Below are 18711 nucleotides of genomic sequence, written 5' to 3'. Positions count from 1 at the left end.
TCTTAAAAATAAATAAACATTAAAAAAAAAAAAAAAAAAAACGAGGGCCGTGCCTTTAAATTGATATGGAGTGATTTCCAGGATATGTAACGACATAAAAAACCGCTTTCAAGTATACATAGCAGGCTCCCTTTTATGTGAGAAAGGAGGGTAAATTAGAAAACCACACGGGCAAACATAAACGAACATTTGCTTGTTTCTTGCAAAGGAAAGCCAGAAACTAGTGGGGTCGGTGACCTACAGGGAGTGGAGGGGAAGTACAGGAGGGGCATTTCCAACATACCTTTTTGCACATCTTGACTTTTAGAATTCTACGTATTCAAACAATCCAATCAACAGGGATGGGAAGAAAAAAACAAAAACAAAAACAGAAACAAAAACTAAAAGCCAAGAGAAATACCTGAGCCCAACCATACTTCAGGTGAAGTACAAAAATCACACTGAAGGGCGGGACAGAACTCATCCAAGTAACTTCTGAACACAGTACTCTGACCGGATATCCTCCGTCAAAGGAAAAGTGGAGAACTACATACACACAGATCTTGGCGTCTTCTCGGGGTGACATGTGGTGGAGACACCATCCCCCCGTCCTACCTGTCACTTGGAGACGCAGACCTAGGGTCTAGGACAGTCCTTCTCAAAGGGTGGTCCCGAGACCACCAGCATCACTTGGGGAATCCTTAGAAATGCAACCTCTCCAGCCCCACCTGGACCTACAGGCTCATCTGAAACCCTGGGGCCCAGGAATCTGCATTTTAACAAGCGTTCCAGGTGACTCTGATGCACCTGAGCTCCCAGGTGACACTCACGTTTGAGAACCGCTGTCTACAGCTCCAAGCACAACCAGTGGGACTTTCATATTAAGAGAGAGAGAGAGAGGGGAAAAAAGGCCGTACCACAGTAGCCTTCAGATGAGGAAATTTCGCCAAAGAGAAGGGACTCCCAAGACCACACGGCCAACAAGTGGCTAGAACCAGGGGCCAGGACTCCAAATTTTGAGCTCCTTGTGTATACTGTTTCCACACACACAAAAATCACAAAATGCCAAGTTAATACAACCTTCAGTCTTCTCTCCCCCGGAAATGTTTGCTGTAACTTTTGCTAGCACCTACCTGGATCTCTCTTCAGAATCCGATCAAAGGCATGCTCCTGTGAAGGCTTAGACCCCTCCACCTTCCCCATCCTCGAAGCTTCCCCTTTCGGGGGTTAGAGCCACTGATGGGCCGGGGGCTCCCCGAGAAGCCTAACTATAAACGTGGAAGATGCGGGGGGGGGGGGGAACGTGGGTCTGAAATACGCACCCTGCCAGAGAGAGGAGGCATAATGGGGAATCTGACACCTTCCCACTTGGGAGCCCCCTCAGACTTTCTGGATGCTTCCACGAGCGCTCCCTCCGCTTACCTCTTGAGGAGCTGTGCCGTTGGAAAGGATGTCTAACAGGTCAGAAGAGGACAGAAAGTAAAACCTAGGGAAGGCAAGCCTTTTCGTATTCAGGTACTCTGCCAGGGCCTTCTCACACAGGTGCAATCTGAGGGCACAGACATAGGATTTTGTAATTAAGTTTGCTTAGGCGCATAGGTGCGTAGACACGACCCAAAGGCAGACAGAGGCAGGACACGGAACGCGTATGGAAATCAGTGCCAGAAACACTGAGGGTATTCGCGAATATACGCACTGGTGCATTTCCACCCAAACAAGCGCCTCTCATAATACCCCACGTTACCTAACATACCGGAAAATCGAAGCGCACACACACACACACACACACACACACACACACACACACACACACACACACTTGCTTGGATAGCTGAAGACAGTAAGGGTCTCAGAGAATGGGGAAAAGGCACCATCACCTTCCCCGGTATAAAGGGGCGGGGGGAAGCAAGCAGACCATCACCTGCTCTGAAGACCTTCCAGTTTTTCGTAAAGACCTGGTTTATTTGTGGCCTCCACGACATTTGGAGTTTTCTGGGCATCGTAAGCCAGCTCTTTAAAGTCCACGTCAATGCCTTCAAATCTTTCAGAATCCTGAAATTAAAACGTGGGGGAGGGGCGCTTGGGTGGCTCAGTCGGTTAAGCGGCCGACTTCGGCTCAGGTCATGATCTCGCGGTCCGTGAGTTCGAGCCCCGAGTTGGGCTCTGTGCTGACAGCTGAGCCTGGAGCCTGTTTCAGATTCTGTGTCTCCCACACTCTGACCCTCCCCCATTCATGCTCTGTCTCTCTCTGTCTCAAAAATAAATAAACGTTAAAAATTTTTTTTTTTAAAAAAACGTGGGGGGAAATTCACCACCGCTTTCTCGGACTTGAAGAAGATCCCCTCATCTGCAGCAATTCAGAAGCAGAAACCGGTCCTTGGGGGAGGCCCTAAAAACTTCAACAAGGAAATACTCTTGGCTTGAAACAGCAGTTCCTGCACATTTGGGTCACAAAATCCCTCCCTCTGTGTTTTGTAAAAATCAGTGAGGAGTGCAAAGAGCTTTTTGCGTATGTGGCTAATATAGCCCTCAGTGCATTTTCTCCGTTGGAAGCTGACGTTGACAGATTGAAAAACTATTTTGTTAATTCATTTGAAGAGTAATGATATTAAGCCCACGATGGTAACCTGATAATATACTTCTAACATAATTCTATTTTCCAAAACAAAATAACTTAGAGAGGAGGTGACATTGTTTCACTTTTTTCCTCCCCAAAGTTAACGTCTGACTTGGAACGTGACCAGGTTTTCTTTCCTGCTCTGCATTCGATCTGTCGTGATGTCACGTGTCATAGAGCCTCTGGGGAACTCCCGTGTGCGCCCGGAAAAATCTGAGTGGAAAAGGCAAACAGCATCTTAGCCCTATTCTTAAGACAGCTTTGACCCTGAGGATCCCCTACAAAGGTCAGGGTCCCCGGACCATACTTTGAGAACCGTCGGCATAAAACACACACTTCCTACATTAGGTGGACGGCGGGCGGGTCTGCTGCCTTCCCTGGGTCCGTGCTAAAGTTTACGTAACCAAAGTAAGACGTTCTTCGGCAAACGTGAGGTCAAACGAATCAGTTACCACCGTGTCCTTCAAACACACACAGTGAGGAACAACATCACTGACGTGGTCGAGACAATAATATGTGCAGAGTTTAGCTCAACACCTGGCACCTGGCGAGAGCTTATGGTATTTTTAGCACACGGCAACGATCACAACGGTATATGCCGTGTGCAGTGTTCAGTTACATCCCTGAAGTAGGTACTGGTTCTTTGTCCCAGTTCACGGGAGGAAACCAGGGCACAGGGAGGTTAAGCAACTTGCCCAAGATCCCACAGCTCCAAGAGACAGAGCTGAAACTCAGCCTGCCCTGCCCACCTGGGTCTGCTCTGAACTTCTTCAATCCACACCCCTCTCCGAGAAGATTTAGAAATAGGGGGGCTGGGGACATTATGTTTGCTCAGTGAGGTATCTTGTTCCCGTGAGAGGTGCGGAAGTCTCAAGGTTTCATCGGAAGTATGAAGTACGGAGCACGAGTGCTCCCATGGAAAGAGCTGGAAAGAAAATTGATATCCTGCAGAGGGCAACTGTACAGAATGCCTGTGTGTGTCAAGCCAAGTTGGGAAATGTTTCTAATGAATGAAAATAGTTACCAGTTAGGGTGTAAGATTATGACCGGTTTTATTATGTTTTCAAATTGTCTCTGTTATTGCACTGTTAATACAAAAAAAAAAATTAAATGTGTTCGCATACTTCACACACAAACCCTTGCCACTGAAAAGTTAATGACACCAATTCTTTCTGGTGCATAGTTGGGAGTTCTCAGATGCCTCCTCAGAGTCTCTACCAAAGTCTCCACTGATTTCCATGCCCCCCCCCCAATTAAACCTGCTCTTCTCCAGTCACTAGCAATGCAGAGAAAGAAAATCTGGCTTATTCCATGTGGCCTGATAACAACCTGTCTATCAGAATTGTTTTCTGTTTATTAAAAAATTTTTTTCTTTGTTGTTTATTTATTTTTGAGAGAGACAGAGACAGAATGTGAGTGGGTTGGGGCAGAGACAGAGGGAGACACAGAATCCGAAGCGGGCTCCAGGCTCCGAGCTGTCGGCACAGAGCCCGACGCGGGGCTCGAACTCACGAGCTGTGAGATCATGACCTGAGCCGACTGAGCCACCCAGGCGCCCCAGTTTTCTGCTGTTTTTCATTCCGGATGTACAACCTTCCATCTGCAGTCGGACATTAGATATGCTTTTTGAGGGGCGAGCTGGAAAAATACAACATTTTGATGGGGGGCGCGTCAACTTTTAAGGGAGATCTGCACAATGAGTGACGTTTTGGAAACAAACTGATTTGTAGGCAAAGAGCTTTCTGTGCTGAGGGGGTACAGAGAAACAGAGAACTCTGCAAAAAAAAAATCCAATGAATATGAGTCCACTGAGAGGTGGGTAAGTTAATGGCACATTAATTAAGACAAATTAGAAGGGGCAATCAACCACAGGGAAGGTAGTAATGAGAAGAACGTATAGTTCACAGAAATTCGCTGCTGAGGATTTAGCTGCAGACTGGTGTTTCACAGGCAGTACAGGCCAGAGGTCTGCAGGGTGGCTCACGGCTCAAGAAGGAACTTGAATTTTCCGGGAAACAAATGCTCACTCCCAGTTGACAACTGCACTGTAATTGTCTGTGGAGCGGCTCGTGACTGGCTCATCCCAAACTTCAGGAGCTGATAGTCTCCATTTCCTTTCTTTCTTTTTTTTTAAATGTTTATTTTTGAGACAGAGAGAGACAGAGCATGAGCAGGGGAGGGGCAGAGAGAGAGGGAGACACAGAATCCGAAGCAGGCTCCAGGCTCTGAGCCGTCAGCCCAGAGCCTGACGCGGGGCTCGAACTCATGGACCGTGAGATCATGACCTGAGCCGAAGTCAGATGCTCAAATGACTGAGCCACCCAGGTGCCCCTCCATTTCCTTTCTCAAATACACGTTAAAACAACACCAATCAACCCTCCTTTCAACCCCAGCCATCCAGGGACACACTGATGGGTGTGCATTTCCCTTTCTCTCTTTCCCTCTGCCTGACTTTTGGCGGCTTGGGAGGCCGATGTTTGTTGCGGGTGCCTTTGAGTGGAGCCAAGACCAGGCAGAGGAGGACAGGGTCTAGAGGACCGCGCAGACAGGGAGCGCCTCCCTCGACTCGGGTAAGGGAGCAGAGCGGGCGGGATTTCCTTAGCAGGTACCTGGGGCAGCTGAGCCCGGATGTCTTCGGATCCCACGAATATACTTTCCAGGTGAGACCACGTGCGCTGCACGTCGAACCAGGAGGAGATGACGGCGTCGGCCGTGGACAGCCTCTTCTGCCAGCCGGACACTTCCTCCAGGAAGAAGGCAACGTGCTTGGACGTCATCAGGTTCTGCAGCTGGACCTGGTTGTCCTCCAGGAGCTCGAGGAGGTCCTCGTCCGACCGCAGCTGGGGGACGCCGGTCCGCGGGTGGGGCTCGTACCGGAATTCCAGGCTGGCCCAGGTGGCGCACAGCTCCGTCAAGGTCTCCTCCGTGCCCATCTCTTTCACGGCCTTGTCCGCGATGCTCCGCACCTCGTCCTCAAAACGGTGCAGCTGGAGCCGCAGGAGGTCTGCCAGGGTGGTGCCCTCGCCCACGGCGAAGCTCACGCCCGTGGCCTGCACCAGCTGCCTCCAGTGCCGCTCCCGGATGGCCGGGCTCTGCAGCTCGGCCACCGCCCGCAGGGAGCTCAGAGCGTCCGACACGGTGCTCTCCAGGCCCGCGAACGCGTCCCAGGCCCTGACCTCCTTGTCCAGCTTCCGGATGCACCTGGCGAACCGTTTACACTCCCGGTCCATGGCCTCCACGTTGACCTCCCTCCACGGGGCCGTCTCCCAGGCACGGATGCTGGAGGTGACCATCGCTATCGTGTCCCAGAGCTCCTTCAGAAGGCAGACTTCCTGCCTGCACTGGTTCAGCTGCTTGTAGTTGGGAATGCTGACCTCAAACAAGGCAGCAGACTCCGAGATGGAGGCCAGGGTCAGCTCCATCTGTCGGATCTCCGTGTGCCTGGCGTCCAGCTCGCGGTGAGGGGCGACGCTGTCGAACCTACGAAACAAAAACGTGTTCCTTCCGGTGAGTAGGGCGCACGGGGGCTCGTGTCCCGGAATCGCCAGGGTCACGCCAGCTCAAGTCTTTAAACGCCTAGTATTCTAGCCACGAACGGGAACTGGCACCAAAGCCCGGGAGGAAAAAGGCACTCGGGGTGGGTTGGGGGGGGGGGGGGGGTGAGCGCGCACAGCCGGAGAAAAGACAGTTCAAGGTGAACAGGAGGCGCTTCCCCGGTCCCCCGTCCAGGGATGAAGGGGACCATCCCTTTGTTCAAGCTCCCTTTGGACTGTGCTTCTGCGCACTGGCTCCCGGAGCACCTGACAGAGGAACACGGTCACGTTCCCGTAGGTGCTGTAAAGCCAGAGCTCCCGCCAAGACTATGCATGGTAGGCGGTCTTTAGGTGAGAGGGCTGGCATCTAGAAGTCCAACCCTACGCTCCCTCTGGGGCACTGGCTCTCAGTCTGGGCGACACGTTAGAATTTGCTGGAAGTTTTGAAGGCTCTCCGTGCCCAGGCGGCTCCCCAGTCCAGTGAAATCAGGCGCTTTAGGGGTGAGACCCAGGCGCAGCTTGCCGGGTGGTTCCGGTGTGCCAGGTTGGCGTCCTTGACTGTGGGGAAGCTCACACGGGTGGCCTGTGACGCCTCCACGCGTTGGCACTGCCACGTTTGGAAACCACGGATAGAGGACCTTGAAGACTGAGCACAGAGACCTCACCAGGGCCCTGTGCAGTCATCGTGCTGCTCCTTGGCTAGGGGCCTCAAGTCAGACTCCTCTTCTGAAGTCCTCCCTCAAGTTGTCCTTGATCTCGAGCCCTAGACCACTCTGGCCTGCTCTCTCCTGAATCCTGGGTGTCTCTGGTTCTTCACCCGACTTCTATCTCTGCGCTGTGCCCAGCTTTACGGTTTCTCTTCATAGGCCCTCACCCTCTTTTCTCTCTAGCGCTCACAGCAGGCGTCCACCGCCCCCTCTGAGCCTCCCCAGTGCTGGCCCGCTTCACGGCCCTACCTTTCCAGAACTGCGTTCCCGGCCTGGCCTCTCTCCTCCAACATCAGCACCCCACATGCAGGGGCGTCTGGCTGGCTCAGTCCATGGAGCACGCAACTCTTGATCTTGGGGTTGTAAGTTTGAGCCCCATGTTGGGCGTGGAGAGGGCTTAAAATCTTGAAGGGGAGGGAAGGGGAGGGGAGGGGAGGGGAGAGAAGGAAGAACGAACGAACCTGACGTGCAAAGGAACCCATGTGGGCAGATAACGTTTCTTTGGTCAGGAGCACGTGGAACCCAAGTGTGTAAGGAGCCTCTCGTTTTCCTCCCCATCACCAACTCTGGTTTCTTCTCTCTGTGCGCCTGGAGGGCCAATCTGGGGGCACCGCGACTTAAGGGGGAATACCACGTTCCTCTAAAATCAAAATAAGGTATCATGGGCTTCATCATCAAGGGGAAAGTTGAGGGCAAATGAGTGATTTAAAGAACCGGTCATTTCCTCCAGTCTAGCATGTGTGTGCATGCCCACGCACACGTATGTACGTATGCTCGTGTATGTTAGTTGGGTGGTGGAGTGCAGAGGGGAGGACGGCATACGACGTCTTTTTCTTGAACTGCCTCTCCTCTCAGTTGTCTTTGGAAATATCCGACTTGACGGATGGAAAGTAATCCTAATTAAAGCCATTTACCTGAACTGCTCGCCACTTAAGCCTAATTACCATGCAACACAATAACAGTTATGCATCCCATTAAATCAGTGTCAGATTAACTTTGATGCTTGCTACGTTTGATTCTGCTGGTTCCATCTAAATGGTTTTTGGCTTCTGTGCTACGGTTGTGGACTTGTCTTCAGAGGATGAGGCCGAACATCATGGCGCGTCTTCGCTGGTCTCCGTCCCCCTAGGGTTCCGGAACAGGACTGGAGGTTGAAGTTCTCAGAGCTGAAGGGGGACCGTTGTCTGTCTCGGCAAGGAGCTTCCTCCCCACCCCCCCCACCCCAGGAGAGGAGTGGAAAAAGAACCAGAAGGAATGAAGTGTAATGTCCTCATGGCAAGTGGTCCAGCAGGAAAGATCAACTGCATGGCTGGTTTTTTTCTCCTTATTCTTCATTTCCAAAGACTGATTGTTGGAGTGTGTAGGTTCTACTTTTTATCTTGGCTGGAGCGACTTGGAAAGCGAAGTTAGCTTCTTCCTGTTGGTACAAGATCCTTGTGGGCCAACGTCTAAAAGCCCGCATTCTGTTTAATCTACGAATGGCGTATATAATTCAGGAATAACTTACAAGGGAAGTCGTGAGCTCTCAGGGTGTTCGGGGCACACACAGGAGAAAATGAATGGTCTTTCTAACCATTCTTTCCTTAGCCCGTGCGAACACCCTGAAATCAACAGCAGCACCTCAGATGTCTGTCAGAGGCGATTACTTGCCAGACCTACTCCTGACGTTGTCTACTGCGTGGTGTAATTTGTGTTTATGGTTTAAATTTGTGGACAGTCATTTCCTGCAGCTGAGCACACATAAAAGTTAATTTGGCCTAAGTGGTGAAAAGAATCCCAAGACATGAGGGCAGGTAACCCTCTTCCCATTTCAAAACTCTGGTGCACACCGTCAGGATGTTCACAGCCCTGATTAATGTGCCTAATAAGCTGGAAGCGGTTCTCCGAATCCTAGGGGAGCGATACAGTAGGAGAACAAGAAAGCAATTGGAGGGAACGTGGTGCGGTAAGTCTTTGAAATTGAAACAATAATGCAAAAGTATTTTAATCTAAGGAGAGAAATGCCTGCAATGTCTGGATGAATAAAATTATAATGGAGAGAAATGGAAATTCGGCGCTTGTGCGTACGACCTCAGAAGAATGATCGACTCAGGCCCGACCCAGACGTAGGTGTGTGTGGAGGGAGTGGGAGGAATGAGTGATTTAAATGAATTCTCGGGAAGCCAGTGGGTGGTAAATGTTTAACCTCAGAACCACACCTGTGTGTTCAACAACAAACACACCCCTGCTTGGTACCTGACGGGAATCTTAAGACTCAACTCATCCGAACCGAGCCTCGGGTCTTGCAGTTCTTCCCCATCGGTGGCCCCCACCTTGGTGAGCAGTGAAGGAGTGCCTTGCACTTAGTGGTCCAGGATAGAAGCCAGAGAACTGTACCAGTCTCTCCTCCCTGCTCACCTCTCGTACCCAATCAACACACCTATTCCCCTCCCAAATCTCTCTCCAATCTGTCCTCTTCTCCCTTGTCAATGCCATCGCATCAGTCCATGGGGACTGCTTCTCTCCTGGGCTGCCGCCATCACCCTCCCACCGAGCACTTGGCCCTGAGTGGGTCTCGCTCCACCCCGTTCTCCGCAGCCACAGGCCAGCGGTGTTCACACCACGTTGTCCTCATGCTTAAGCTCCTCAGCGGTTGATCGTGGTCAGAATCTGGTTCCGTGAACCGCTCTGTTCTCACCCCCATTTCCAGCATCCCAGCCACGCACACATGGGGCCATCCAACTGTTCCTCACGTTTTCACCCTTTGGTGCCTTTGAGTGCTCTCCTTCCTATGCCTGGAATAACCTCACCTCCAACTTCTTTTCCCAATGGCTAATCGTCCCTTTCCCACTGGCTCAAGCACCATCTCCAACAGGGGGTGTGAACTGCCTCCTTGGGGGAGGTTAAAGTTGGCCACCCAATGAACATGTCTTTCGCTTTATTTTTTCTGTTTTTATTTAAAAATTTTTTTAATGTTTTTATTTATTTTTGAAGGAGAGAGAGAGAGAGAGACAGAGCATGAGTGGGGGAAGAGCAGAGAGAGCGGGAGACACAGAATCCAAAGCAGGCTCCAGGCTCCGAGCTGTCAGCACAGAGCCTGACACGGGGCTCGAACTCACAAACCGTGAGATCATGACCTGAGCTGAAGTTGGATGCTTAACTGACTGAACCACCCAGGCACCCCTGTTTTTGTTTTTTTGAGAAAGAGAGAGTGGGGTGAGGGGCAGAGGGAGGGAGAGGGAATCTCAAGCAGGCTCTATGCTTAGCATGGAGACCAACGCAGGGCTCTATCCCACAATGCTGGGACCATGACCTGAGCTGAAATCAAGAGTCAGATGCGGGGTGCCTGGGTGGCTCTGTCAGTTGAGGGTCCAACTTCGGCTCAGGTCGTGATCGCACAGTCTGTGGGTTCGAGCCCTGCGTCGGGCCCTGTGCTGGCAGCTCGGAGCCTGGAGCCTGCTTTGGATTCTGTGTCTCCCTCTTTGCCACTCCCCCACTCATGCTCTCTGTCTCAAAAATAAACATTTAAAAAAAAAAAAAAAGAGTCAGATGCTCAATCAACTGAGCCACCCAGGCGCCCCTCCAATGAATGTGTCTAAGTACTCATTTTTGAAATTGTCTCTGAGGTCAGAAAGTATGGGGGGTTTTTGTGTTGTTGTTTTTTGAGCGTGTATTATCTTAAAATCCCAGCACAATATCCTTTTTTGGTGACCCCATTGTTGAGACCACGACCCCTCCTGCTCTGCAGAAGCCTGAATCGTGTGAATGAATCCGATGAACTGGAAGAACAGGGTGAAGCTGAACTAATGACTTGTCTCAGGACTGCGACACGTTTGTGGGAGATCTAACGATGAGCACTTTTCTCCAGCTACTGAAGAGACGACAGACACCGTGCAAGCAAGGCTGAGGACCCTCCTTCCTCACGCCTGCTGCACTGGGCTATCTGGAAAGCTTTGCTTTCTCTAGTTGTCATGCACGATAGTGCCCAAAGGGAGGGTACCTTCAAGAAAGCTCTCTCGATCGTTCACGGAATCCGGCTGCCAGGCGGCTGAACACACTAATGGTCTCCACCGAGCAGTAGCTCACCGAGATCAAGTGCTTTGGCTAAGATAGCCATGGGTAGATAACCTTGGTCTCGATGTGGGAAAGGCAACCGGTTATGTGCCATGGCATCATTCCTTAAGGTCAGGAAGACTGCGCTCAAGGTTAGGACACTGAGCCAGAGAAGGCCACTGGAGCGTGGAGACATTCCTTTTGCTCGAAGGGGACAGTCCGCCTCCGGACTTTAAGAGCTGTGAAAAGTCCTTGAATCTGAATATGAGGAGTTAGCCAATTACTACGGGGTCAGGGAGCTCAGCTCGGAATATGCTGATACAGCTCAGAGTTAACAACTCCAGGAAGAAGTAAGACTTGAACACGAAGAAACTCAACCCAAGCAACCAGACATCAACCGGCACCTGACAGGCTTCAGGAGCCTCTAATGAGATACTTTCTTTTTCCTCCTCAAAGACAAGATCAGTGTGAGCTTAACCTGCAACATAATCAGGAACCGAAACTTGCACTCGCAGAGGAATGTGCCAGGGTCTGCATTTTAGAAACTCTTAAATGATCTAAAAGCGAAGGCGCCAGAATTAAAACCCTTTACCATACACACAGCCTTAAAATGTCAAACACACAGATTTGCATACACCAAGCCCAGAAAGACAACAAGCCTTGAGTTGATTCCCACTAAGATTCCCTTCAGCCATAAATCCACGATTCTGCTCCAGTCCTGATGTTTTCTTGCCGAGGAGAAGAACGCATCACAATTGAAGTAATGTTCGGCTTTCCATGCTGCTGTGAGCAGCTCTTTTCAAAGTGTTCTCTTGCAAGGCCTCATCTGCATGTCAAATTAACAGATGCGGATTTGGAAAACCCAGCTCGGGGAAGCAATATCCACCCAGCCGGCAGATACGGGTGCTAAGAAAGAAAACAAACTCAATCGCAGCCATCACGTTACAAAAACGCCACCAGTCGATCAACACACGTACGCGACCTAACTACGAAGGAGGGATACCGCGTTTTCAACAGGTATGCAAAATCACACCAGCAAATGGACGTCGTGTCCTCTCGAGCAGTTATCCGGAGTCCATTTGGGAAAACATTTCACCACGTATCTTTGGGACCCTTCTCTTGAAAAAATTTGTAAGGGGCAGTTGAGGCAAAGATATCAGTGTCTTTTCCTCTCCTTCTTACGGCTGTTGCCGTGGGTGTGATCGTTAACGCTAAGCAAGTATCACACAGCTCCGTAACCCAACCCCCTCGCCAGCTTTGGCTCTGCGTGATCGGTGTTAAAATTCAAATATCCAATTGCATGTCCAAAGGAGAGTCAAGAGAATATGTCTCAGACTCTGAAAGAACAGTCCCCAAAGAGTTTCACCAATGTGTGGTGCAACAGATGTTTCCTTGGAGCAAGGGCACGGCTCCAAAGACCATTATGCTAAAGGGATGTGGACTCATCTGGAATTTTACGCCCTGGCACGATTGCTTAAAAGGGAACCAGTTACTTCCCCATAGGGCAGCAAGGCTCAAACTTGGCTGCGCAGTGGAAGCACCTGAGGACCTTTACAAAGTACGGGAGGTCTTGTCCCCAGGTTGCTCTGCTGTACCCTGCCTCGTGAAACATTCGTCTCGTTCTCTCTAGCCCCAGGTATGGTAATTGGGAGATAGGAGCCACTCGGTGTACGTTTGGGGAGTGGCGAATAGGAACAGGTAGGCCGTGCCCGTGCGCCATGCTGGGCGACCGACAGTTCTGATCTGCCTGGAACAGGGAATCTTCTCTGGATGTGAGACTTGCAGCGCTAAAACCAGAACGGCCGAGGGAAAACCAGGATGGTCGGTCATCTTAGTGCCAGATACTACGCTAAATACTTGCAGAGATTACTTCTTTTTCTTTTAAGCTCATTTATTTATTGGGGCACCTGGGTGGCTCAGTCGGTTAAGCATCTGACTCTTGACCTGGGCTCAGGTCACGATCTCACAAGTTCGTGAGATCAAGCCCTGCGTGGATTCTCTCCCTCTTGGGATTCTCTGCCTTTCTCTTTCTCTCTCTGTTCCTTCTCCATTTGTGCAGTCTCTCAAAATAAACTTAAAAATATTTTAAAAAATAGTTTGTTTATTCTGAGAGAGCGTAAGCAGGGGAGGGGCAGAGAGAGAGGATCCCAGCCAGGTTCCATGCTGTCAGCACAGAGCCCGACGCAGGGCTCGAACTCGTTAACCACGAGATCATGACCTCAGCCAAAATCAAGAGTCGGACGCTTAACTGACTGAGCCACCCAGGCGCCCCACAAAGATTACTTCTTAATCCCGTCAACAACCTTACGAGACGGATACTATCATGAACCCCATTTTACAGGCGAGGGAACTAAAGCTCAGAGCTGGTGAGCTTCCTGACACACAGTAAGTCATAGACTTGTGAGTAGATGCAAGGCGGCCTGAATCCAGAGTCCACATGCTTAATCATTATGCCGTATTTCGTTCCACTAACGTTGTGATGGTTGTTTTTTCGTGGTTTTTTTTTTTTTTTTTTTGGCTTCATTTGTTGCTTTAGCGTGTTGTCTCCCTGTGTGATGTTGTTTTTTCTGGGTAAGTGCCCTTGACAGTTAAAAGGTTTGTCACTCTTCACCAGCATGGCGTTTTCCAGCGCGGAGACGTCTAAGCTCGTCCGTCCAAAACCGTAGAGGAAACCCGGCAGGAATCTCAGCGAGGGAACCAGAAAGTGAGTCATGGAACTGGAGTAAGGGAGGGGACCCATCTCAGCTGGTGCATCAGCAGACACGGGACATTGAGAACCAGCTTGTTCTCCTGGTTGGAGCCACCGACGCTGAGCAGAGGACCAGGCACAGACCCCTGGTACACTTCTCCACCAAGGTAGGAGTCGTGTGAAACTCGTGTGTGCACAATGTGAGCACGTGTGAATGGGGTCATTCGTCCTAGAGTTGTTTTAAGTAAAGACCCCTTATCATGAGTGGGGAGGGGTCTGAGCATTACTAAGCAGAGAGAGAAAGAAATCCTTCACCTCCAATCCTTCCCTTTTTTTTTTTAATATTTATTTTTGAAAGAGACAGAGTGGGAGTGGGGGGGTGCAGAGAGAGAGGGAGACACAGAATCTGAAGCAGGTTCCAGGCTTTGAGCCGTCAGCACAAAGCCCGACACGGGGCTCGAACTGACAAGCCATGAGATCATGACCTGAGCCGCAGTCAGATGCTTAACTGACTGAGCCACCCAGGCGCCCCTCAAATCCTTCCTTTCGTCTTCCAAAGTGCCTTCCAAAATTATTTCAAAATGCTACCAGCCACTTTCTTAAACCAAAAGAACACGAGTCTGTGGGTGTTTAGAATACTAGTGGCTTTGTAAAATACCTTGTGATTTTTATCACATACAGTTCGGGGACACAGAACTTTGAGACTTTTTTTTTTTTAAAGTTTATCCATTTGAGAGGGAGGGAGACAGAGGGAGAATCCCAAGGAGGCTGTGAGCTGTTGGCACAGAACCCGACACAGGGCTCGATCTCATAAACCGTGATATCATGACCTGAGCCGAAATCAAGAGTCGGACGCTCAACCGACTGAGCCCCCCCAGGTGCCTCTAGGCTTCTGTTTTTAAGGCACGGTGTTTGTACAAGCTTTGGTCATCTCATACAGGGCTCTGCTCACATCAGCACCAGGTTCTAACCAGCCGATCTAAGTGGGAGGGAAGACTGGAAACAAGTCTTCCCCTGCTAGACACCAGAAGATCCAAGAACTCAACCGAAAGACCCTCGGAAACCCAAAGACCGCCATGTTTACCAGAAAGGAGGCTGTGCTGACGCGGGGCGGGGGGGGGGGGGGGTCCATACCTGAAGGGAGCTTCCTTGCGGAATCGCTCCCAGAACTGCTGCTGTTCAACGTCGAAGGCTGAGCACCTCTGACGGAGGGCGGCCACCTCGTTCGCCTGCAGTGGGGCCACCTGCTGCCTCACAGCGATGGCCATCTTCTTCACATTGTCCCACTGCTCAGGCAGCTCCTGCGAAGACGACCACGGTCCGGTCAGACCCACGCTCTGCCCCCCACCCCCCATCGCCCGCAGGCCTGAAGCTGGACAGGTGCCCAGCGTCTTTATCAACGCTAGGATGCCACACTGTGACGGCACGGCACGGCCTGCCCGTCCCCTACAGTTCTGACCCATCTCCGTGGTCGCCTGCTTGCCTGGCTATCATCTCCTTCTGACTGGCATATCCTTCTTGCCCTCAGCCTCTGACCCAGGAACCTGTGCCCTTTTTCTGTACTGCCTCAGAGTACTGCTTGACTGTTTTCTTTCAGGCCCCACATCCCCTTAAGGTCATCGTAACACTTCTCAGACTTGCTTTCCTTTCTCCGAATCAAAACTTTCAGTCATCCCTAAAAAAGAAAACACAAAACAAAACGAAACCACCAAAACCCTTCACCCACACCGAGTGTCCCATCTCTCGCCAACATTGTGCCGTTTCGTATTTACGGAGTTTCCGGAAGGCACTAGAGAGCGCACAGCCATTACACGGACGGCTCCAAATCGCGAGCCTTGGGTCCTCACCCAGCCCCGTTTCTCATTCACCTCGCCCCAACCTCACCCCACTCTGCGGTCCAGAAGCTTTCCCTCTGTTTCTTTTATTCAGGAAACAAGCTGTGCACTGACCTCCAGCTGCTTAAACACGGTTTCTGGCAATTCTTGTTCATAGGTCTTTAGCAGCTCAATAGTGTGCTTCAAGGGCTCGAACATCTCATCAGTGCCGTTCTGCCGCTCTCTCAGAGCCTTAAGGTGTCCCATAATCTCCACCAATCCTTTGAAATCTCCTTTTTCAACTTTCTTGAGCATGCCGCTCTCGGTATTTTTTATAAACGCTTCAAGGTTGGCCAAGCTAAGCAAAGCAAACAGAACGTGAAGAAGCCTTCCCCTCCCACTCCTCAAAAGGAAGGTTGACTTATTGCCCCGACAGGAACGGCCATCATTGCCAAACACTTTCCATGTGCCTAGCACTGTGCACACACTAGACCCTGACGGTGAGAATGCGGTCCTCTTCGGAAGGGTCGCGGTCGTGTTTTCACAGCCGTGAAAGACAGAGACCGGGACCTCCGCACTGGAGGAGGGAGGACACGTGAGTGGGGCAACTGGTGAAATGGGAAGAAGGCCTGTACATCAGAAACTAGTTCTACACCAATAGCAACTTTCTGGTTTTGATAACTACATTATGATTAGAGAAGATGGCATCATTTGAGAAAGCTCAGGGAAGGTACACGTGAGCTCTGTACAGTTTCAGCAACTTTTTTTTTTTTTAAGTCTGACATGATTTCAAAGTGAAATTTAGGAAAAAGAATTTCAAAACACTGGGAAAAAAATATCATGGCCTCGAAAGTCATACCACACTTGGGTTTGATTTGGACACTCACTAGATGTGTAACCACGGCCAAGTCATTTACCATCTCTGGGCCTCAGTTTCCTCACCTATATGATTGGAAAAACTCACTGGTTATGGTGGGAGTTAAGTGAGATTCAGTCTTTATTTCAAAAATATTTATTGAGCATCTATTACATAGCATGAGATAGATCAATGTATCAAATATTTGAGTCCAACCATGCCTCCAGTTTCTGGGGACAGAATGATAAATGAGAGAGGGGCGCCCGGGTGGCTCAGTCGGTTAAGCAGCTGACTTCAGCTCAGGTCATGATCTCACGGCTCACGGGTTCGAGCCCTGCATGGGGCTCTATGCTGACAGCTCGGAGCCTGGAGCCTGCTTCGGATTCTGTGTCTTCCTCTCTCTGCCCCTCCCCCACTTGTGCTCTGTCTCTCAAAGGTGAATAAATGTTAAAAAAAAAAAAAAAAACATTAAAAAAAAAAGAATGATAAATAAGGGAAATGAAGGTACATTCTCATGGGAAAAATAGGAAACAAATCAATGAAATAAATTGTATAGTTTCACATGGCTTTGAGAGCTATAAGGGGACAGAGACTAAGGAGAGTCCAGTTTTCTATGGAGTGGTCAGTGAAGGCCTTTCTACAGAGGTGCTATTTGAGCAGAAATGGAAATTGTGTGAAGGAGTAAGCCACAGAAAGAAACAGGAGAAGAGCTTTTGAGTACAGGGCACAGCATGAGTCAAGGCACCGAGGCTGGATTCAGTCTGACATATTTGAAGGAAAGGAGAAAGGTCAGCGGGCAGAAACAGAAGAGGAATCGGGGAAATCACGGAGGAGGGGTGGGGGAATCAACAGGGGCCAGACGCTGCAGGGCCTTGTTCGCCAGGGCGAGGAGTCCAGATTTCATCGTTAGCACGAGAAATCTGAGTTGGAGAAGTATGTTTTCAAAAAAAAATTTTTTTTTAATGTTTTATTTTTGAGACAAGGAGAGACAGAGCATGAGCAGGGGAGGGGCAGAGAGAGAGAGAGGGAGACACAGAATCCGAAGCAGGCTCCAGGCTCCGAGCTGTCAGCACAGAGCCCGACGCAGGGCTCAAACCCACGCACCGTGAGATCAAGACGTGAGCGCAAGTGGGACGCTTAACTGACTGAGCCACCGAAGGCCCCGGAGAAGTATATTTTCAAAAGATCTGTAGCTGGAGGAGAACAAGTTGTAGCCGGAGGTGGTGATCGTGGCATTGGATATGGAGAGACAGGAATGGAAGCCAGGAGGGCATTTAGGGGCTCTAATGGCTGTGACAGAAGATGATGATGATGTTGACTTTGGCCTGGAAGGTGGACTGGAGCGGTGGTCAGGTTCAAGGTAATTTCACACGGAGATGCTAGAGGACCCACTGATGGACTGGAGGGGAGACACGAGGGGATGAGAGAAATCAATAACAACTCCTGGAGATGGGGTCAATGGTGATGTCATGTATAGATTTGGGGAAGAACTGGAGAAGACTGGGGTTTTCTGGACGGAGAAGGTGGAGGAGGAGTAAGTCTTAAATGTATTGTGTGTAAGATGCCTCACAGACACTGGACACCTAAGGGGGATATCTGTGGGTCAGTTGCCTGGAAGTCTTGAGTTCCGGAGAGCCGAGGCTGAAAATATAAATTGGGTAGTTATCGGCACACAGGTGCATTTACAGGGACGAGTTAGGTATCATCTGGAATAAGAATGTAGATAGAGTTCAGGATTGAGATTTCGGAAATGCTAACATCTTGATGCCTAGAAGAGGAGATGAGCCCAGCCAAAGAGACCAAGAGGGCACGGCCAGTGAGACCGAAGAAAAATAATAAAAGTGAGGTATCCCGAAAGCCACACGAAGAAGCTCTTTGGGAAAGACAGAATAATCAGCTATGCCAAACGCTGCTGATGGGTACAAGTAAGATGAAGGTGGTCATGGCCACAGGATTCGGCCATATGACCATCACTGGTGATCTTGACAAGGGTGGTTTCGGTGGAGTGGTCCAGGAAAGCCCTGACTGCCGAGTAAGCGGGAGAGGAAGTTGGAGACAACTGTACAATGCATGCGATAATATGGATAAATAACCCCCCCGCCCAAACCATGAAAATGCGTCGCTAAAGTGGCAAGAAATCAAGGAATCTCTGGAGGCTGAAGGTGTAGTGAAAGCAAGCACTGTGCAAGGCTCCCAGCGGTCTTTCCTGTGATGGTTTCTACTCAACACTGGAGACCTTGAGCTGCTATTCTGATTGCTTTGTGGGATGTGGGGACCTGGTGATTCAGCCTGGGGCCCCCACGAGGTGAGGAGGCTGGTAGGAAGCCGCATGTGAAATCGCGACACCGTAAGGGCGTATGAGAAACAAAACACAGAAAGGGCAAGGATGGAAGTTTCCTGCTTTCTCCTGGGCACTAAGTACACCCCTGCAAGTTGAAGTATAAGTGGTCTGGGGTTGGAAGAGCCCCTCGAAGACTGGCAGAA

The 18711-nt window shown here is 50.3% G+C and overlaps 1 protein-coding gene across 1 annotated transcript in view; it reads right to left on the bottom strand.

Moving 5' to 3' along the window:
- Window positions 1-18711, bottom strand: part of DNAH9 (dynein axonemal heavy chain 9) — a 280228-nt gene that overhangs the window by 189738 nt on the left and 71779 nt on the right. Inside the window, exons 18-22 of the mRNA XM_030296313.1 lie at window positions 15507-15729; window positions 14692-14858; window positions 5206-6076; window positions 1901-2031; window positions 1402-1528 (exon numbers count right to left, since the gene is read on the bottom strand). Of these exons, the coding sequence (XP_030152173.1) occupies window positions 1402-1528; window positions 1901-2031; window positions 5206-6076; window positions 14692-14858; window positions 15507-15729 (1519 nt within the window). The remainder of the gene's footprint in view (window positions 1-1401; window positions 1529-1900; window positions 2032-5205; window positions 6077-14691; window positions 14859-15506; window positions 15730-18711) is intronic.

The sequence above is a fragment of the Lynx canadensis genome, chromosome E1 (genome assembly GCF_007474595.2).
Source record: "Lynx canadensis isolate LIC74 chromosome E1, mLynCan4.pri.v2, whole genome shotgun sequence".
In the NCBI taxonomy this organism is placed as follows: Eukaryota; Metazoa; Chordata; class Mammalia; order Carnivora; family Felidae; genus Lynx; species Lynx canadensis.
Note: the sequence above shows the minus strand (reverse complement) of the source record. Positions and strands in the feature narration are given on the sequence as shown.